This window comes from Phyllostomus hastatus, unplaced genomic scaffold, assembly GCF_019186645.2.
Source record: "Phyllostomus hastatus isolate PE091 unplaced genomic scaffold, TTU_PhHast_1.1 phas_contig_37, whole genome shotgun sequence".
NCBI lineage: Eukaryota > Metazoa > Chordata > Mammalia > Chiroptera > Phyllostomidae > Phyllostomus > Phyllostomus hastatus.
Genome location: NW_025333867.1, coordinates 13007836 through 13013930, shown reverse-complemented (window position 1 = coordinate 13013930; position 6095 = coordinate 13007836). Strand labels below are relative to the sequence as shown.

The 6095-nt window shown below is 40.1% G+C and overlaps 1 protein-coding gene across 1 annotated transcript; it reads right to left on the bottom strand.

Moving 5' to 3' along the window:
• Positions 1 to 2659: 2659 nt before the first annotated feature.
• On the bottom strand, positions 2660 to 3931 carry LOC123820786 (interleukin-13 receptor subunit alpha-1-like). Its single transcript, XM_045841726.1, is given in 1 exon segment — positions 2660 to 3931. A coding segment is annotated over 1 exon segment (1272 nt).
• Positions 3932 to 6095: the final 2164 nt, after the last annotated feature.

Genomic DNA, 6095 nt, shown 5'->3' with positions numbered 1-6095 from the left:
TCAGTAGAGAAAAATAAGCCTCTTCAATGATGTTAGGAAAATTGGAAAGCCATGTGCAAAAGAATGACATTAGACTGCTATCTTACACCATACACAAAATTCAAAATAGATTAAAGATTTTTGGGGGTGACATATAAAAAGACAATATTTATTTTATTCAAACTTTCCTATAAGAAGTTAAACACAATGATCCCTAGTTGAAGTTATTACCAAAAATGTTAACACTGTTTCACATATCCCTTTAGTGCCCAGATGAAGAAAACACTTATCTCAATGCAAGAATAACAATAAAAATTCTTACAGTAGGTTTACTTAAGTATACAGCGAAAACAATCTGTATAGGTTAGGCATAAAATAATAAATGAACATACTAGTTTCCTACAGGTGATGAGAATCCCACTGATGTACAGGGTAGGAGGGAAAGTAGGTTAGCAGTTGTGAGTATGTGAAACACAGTTTATTCTTGTATTATTATTTATTAATTATTGTATTATTTTCCACATGAACAACTGTAAACCTACTTTCACTCCACCCAGTATTAAAGTCTCCAAGAGTTCCCAAGACCTGGAGATCACTTTTCAACAATTATAAGACAGCCATAGCTAGCTACTCCAATAACTCACTGCCCCCTTTTCCCTCAACTATTTTACTACTAAAAGAGAATGGAAACAAAATACAATTTCTACACTCCCAGGACGCTTCATAGTCAACATCCCATGCTTGGGTAATAAGAATATCAAAGCACCCCCACCAGTGCTATTTAAATAGGGTAACAGGAAAAATGGCTTTGGGTGAGGTATTTCAGTGTTTTGCTTCCCAGAATTATAAAAGACCTGGCTAGGAAGAATCTCATTCCTACAAAGGAAAAGTAAATGTTTTTTACACAACAGTAGAACAAAGTGGAACATTCATGCCTGTCTCCCAGCCTCAATCTGATCTCAGAAATAAAAGCACAGGGAGGGAACACCTTGGCATCTACTCTTGCTCTGGATGCCAATTTTCTCAGAAAAGCCAGGGACACTACACTCCTCCTCTGCAGTGCAAGCAGGTTGCTGCTTTTCCCCGAACTTGTGAAGAGCAGAGATCTCTGATCTCCCATCCTCTAACAGCAGGAATTACAAGTAGTGTCACTTGATTAATACAAATGGGTGAATGTTTGGAGAATGGGTGATACAAATTTATCAAGTTCCTACCCATAATCTGAGTCTATGTGTGTAAGGAGAGAAACACGGGGTGTGGGAGAGGGCACCATCATTTCCATACTACTTTAAATTTGGAGTAAGAGTAGAGGGAATATATATGTAGTGGAGATGAGTGAGAATGAAACCCTAACATCTGCAAAAAAATGCATACAAACGTTGGAGCCTTGGATGCTGGCTATCTATATAAGCCATAAAACCTACTAATAACTATTTGTGACAGTAAGGAAAAAGAGGAAAATAAAACTATTGTTTTTATCAAGCAAATAACAAAATTATAAGTGAAGATATCTCCTTTCTGTTTAGAAAATATGTAGAGAAACAGTAAATGCTGAAAACTTTCAAATAAATGCAGACACATAGAAGTTACAAAATATGCAAAAATTTGTCACTCTCAGTCTACTCACAATTTACCTGAGCTGCAAATCACTCCCTGCTCCTCTAGGTGTTCTGAGTAGATTTATATTCTAATATCTATTGAAAGGTGAAAGACTGCAATGAGGGAAAGGGGGAAATCAGGTGTGGGAACGAGGGAGTTGAAAGTTCTAGAAAATGGCTGGTGGAGAAAAAGAAAGTGGTTAAGAACTGAGGAGTCCCAACCAGATTGTCCACCCCTGGGGGTGCCTCACCCCTTTTAAGAGAGATGCCTCACCCCTGGGGGCCTAGCACAGTCTGGACACATAGAAAATACTTGATCTGAGTGGAGGAGGTGAAGAAGAAAAACAATATATCATTACAGAATGCAGTGGTTCAAACTCTAATATCCAATAAGTCATTCTGTCTCTGCTGCTCTGCTCTTAAAAGCCTGCAATGGTTTTGAAAGGTGCCGGTAACAGAACCTGTCTCTGCTTTGTCTGTAGGTGTCATCATCATGGCCAACCAACACTGATGTCTGGGCCTTTCAAAGTAGAGAAAAATGTTGCCAAAGGGACAATGATTCCAGCCTCTTAAGTTTTAATAGCCACAAACATTACTTACTGGGATCCCAAACAACAGATAACAGATTTTTTCAATTATGTTTGCTAGATCTTCTCTGTGACTCAAGTTTGGCATTAACAGTTGCACCCCAAAATGAGTTCCCCCACAAATAAAATTTGTTGGTATTGTTTGACACAAATGATACAAAGCAGGCATAGATCCATCCCTCCAGCTGCTGTCACAATTCTTGATAAGATCGACTCTACTGTCATCATTTTTTGCTTTGTCCCCTAGTTTGTAACCTTCACAAAAGATGCCTGCTTTTATAATTCAATGAGAATAATTCCACTCTCTTCTCCAAAGGGCTAATTATTTTTAGTTTTTCAGTACACAACAACATAAAAACCTGTGGCTCTTAGAAGCTGCCTGTTTTTAAGCAGTCCAGCAGTTTTGGTTTCCATTTAACAAGTTCCCAGATAACAAATGGAGAATGGGAAGAATCTTCACAAAGTCATGATGAGGGTTAAAATAAATTATTCCTATCACTGAGAGGTTCTCTTCAGGTTTTCTATCAGCACTACAGAGTCAGTTTCTTCTTTGGTTTGCTTCTCATAGATGTCATACTTCCAGTGCAGGGTGTCATCATTCTGGTCTCCAAACATTTCTTTAAAAATCTTGCCAGGATCAGGAATTGGAGGGAATATAATGATCTAGAGCCTTTTTAAATAAAGCAGGAGTACTATGATTGCACCTGCAACTATGATTGGAATGATGAGTAACATGGTTGTGTAGAGTGTGGCATCAGTCTTCTTACCTATAGTCATAGCTGGACTCCAATTACTCCAGAGTTGGTTATCCTCATAGCAAAACGTATTTGTTTTGACTCTCATTCTGACTGTGTTCACAGTATCGGGAGGAACACCAGGAACCCAGAAACAAATTGTACCCTCCAGGTTCCCCTCAATTTCTGAATTATCACACATGAGTTTTTCATCTAAGAAAATAAAATGTGCTTCAGTTTGCCTGTTATTGACTTCCACTTGATAAGATAAGCAAGTTCTACCAAAATTCTGTGGATTCTTTCCTAGCACATATAACACACCATTTTGGAAGGAGATATTTTTAATATGTGGAGGATCAGGTTACACATGAGAAGTTAAAGGCACTATATTGAAGGATGGTCTAATTTTCCCTGCATCATCCTTGACCATGACTTGAACACTGTATTGGTCAAAACTGGAATCCTTGAGTTTAGTCAGGGTAAAATAACAAGTACTGTGTTGACCTTCTCTGTAGATGTTTTCACATTGAAGAATTTTTCCCAAGCTGCTGTGCCAGTAGTAGAGAGTATAGTTAGTGTCAGGACTTGTGTTCCTTTCAGGGAGCCAAGTACACTTCATGTAGCTCAGGTTGTGCCAAACACATTGTAGCTCAGTCACTGCTGACTCAGGATCACCTTCAGGGGGTGAGATGCACTTTTCCACCAAAGTGCTAGGATTGTCACTTTCATTGGCGCTATACTGAGACCCTGCTTGCAGACAAATCTTCTTGTTCAGGGGCACTTCTTTTGAACGATGAGTTTCTGGAGCAATTTGCTTATCCTGCTTGTTGCCAAAATGACTAAAATACCATAGACTACAGTTCAGGCTGGCTCTCTCTGGAGGATTCCATGTTCATATTACTATACAGAGGTTTTCAACAGAAACATTCAAATTTGTCACAGGTGGTTGAGTTTCCATGGGCGCGGTGTTCCCACAGCTGGCAGCGCAGAGGAGCAGCGCCCACAGCCCGCAGAGCCACGCCAGCAGCTCCATGCAGCCCCTTGCCTTGGAGCCCAGCGGGTCTAGATTAAAGATTTAAATAAAGTAAAATATGTGGAAGAAAGCATACATAATAAACTTATTAACTTTGGTCTCAGAGAGGTTTCAGGAACCTTTATCCCAAAGGCAAGGACAGTAAAAGCAAAAATAAATGAATGGGACTACATCAAATGAAAAAGCTCTGCAAGTAAAGGAAACCATCAACACTACAAAAAGAAACCAAGCAAATACAAGAAGATATTTGCCAACACCTCTTATAATGGACTCATTCACAAAATATATAAAGAGCTTATAAAACTCAACAAAAAACAAACAATACAATATAAAAATGGACAGAGATGTCAGCACTTTAAAAAACATACAAATGACTAACAAATATATTTACAGATGCTCAACTTCACTAGCTGCAGGGGAAATACAAATCAAAAGCAAAATGAGATACCATTTCACATGTGTTAGAAAGGCTATTATCAACAAGGTAAGACATAGCTAGTGTTGGAGAGATTGTGGAGAAAGACAAACCCTCATTCACTGCTGATCAGAATGTAAACATGGTACCACCACTGTGAAAAACAGTATGGAGTCTCCTCAATACACTAAGAATGGAGCTACCCATATGACCCAGCAATCCATGTTCTGGGTATATACCCCAAAATTTTGAAAACACTTATTCATAAAGATATATGTATGCATTTGTTCATTACAGCATTATTTGCAGTTTTAAAGACATGGGAACAACCTATGTGTTCTTTGATGGATAATTGGGTAAAGAAGATGTGCTACATGCCCTGGCTGGTGTGGCTCAGTGGATTGAGTGTCCACCTATGAACTGGGGGGTGCTGGTTTGATTCCAATTCAGAGCACATGTCTGGGTTGCAGGCTGGGTCCCTAGAGGGGTGGAGTAAGAGGCACCCACACATTGATGTTTCTCTCCCTCTCCTTCTCCCTCTCTTCCCCTCTTTCTAAAAATAAATAAATAAAAAATCTTAAAAATTATAAAAGAAAATGTGATACATATATACAATAGAATACTACTCAACCATAAAAAGGATGGAATATAACCATTTACAACATTAATGGATCTTGAGGATATAACTCTACATGAAATGTCAGATGAAAAAGGACAAGAACCATATGCCTTTACAAATATATGGGGTATAAAACAGAAAGGAACAGACCAACAAACAAAACAAACTAACTCAGAAACACAGACAATAGTATGGTGGTTACCACAGGGGAAACATATAGGGAGAGAACAAAATGAGTAAAGAGTAAATATACGGTGACAGAAGGAGTCTATACTTTGGGCAGTGAGCACACAATGCAATACCCAGATGATGTATCATAAAATTGTATACTTGATACTTATATGATGTTATGAACCAATGTTACCCCAATAAGTTTAATTTTTAGAAAGCCCAATGACAAATATCATGTGATCTCACCTATAAGTGAACCTAATAAAGAAACCAAATGAGTGAAATAGAACCAGAGTCATAGACATAAAGAACAAACTAATGGAGACCTGGAAAAATGGCGGCTTTACTCTAGGCAGCATGTTTCTTGGCTTCTGTGAAGAGGAGGGAAACTCGCGGATCGGTGGAGAAACAGAGCAAGTGGCCTAGGTTACCGAAACATTTTTGAAAAGAGGACATCAAAAATTATTGCAATCATTGAAAAACCAGATGGTAAGGAGACTGCTTCAGGACAAAAGGGACCCAGGGATCAGCGCGGGGATCAGGGGGGTTGCAGTCCCCAGGCTTGGTGCTCCTGGGTCTGCCTCAGGGCTCCTGGGAGAGGGGAGTAGCTGCTCCCTCCTGGGAATATGGGGGTTGAGCAACACCAGGGGAGACCTTGTTGCTTGAAGGCACAGAGAGGCCAGTTGGACTGGAGAAAAAATCATCCAGGGTCTGTGAACACCCACCCAGAGCCATGGGAGAAGTGAGTGCCTCTAGTCGGCATGACCAGGGGCAGCCTGGAAGTGCGCCTGCACTCCTAGCCCGGTGGGAGTGTGGATTGGTGGAAAACGCAGACATCGCAGCCCCGATCCAGGAAAGGGCATGGGCGTTCTCAGGTTTCTGGAGCCTGCGGTGCTGAACTGTGGAAGCGCGCCCCATGGGAAATCCTGACTCTCTCACTGTGAACCCGGAAGGGACAC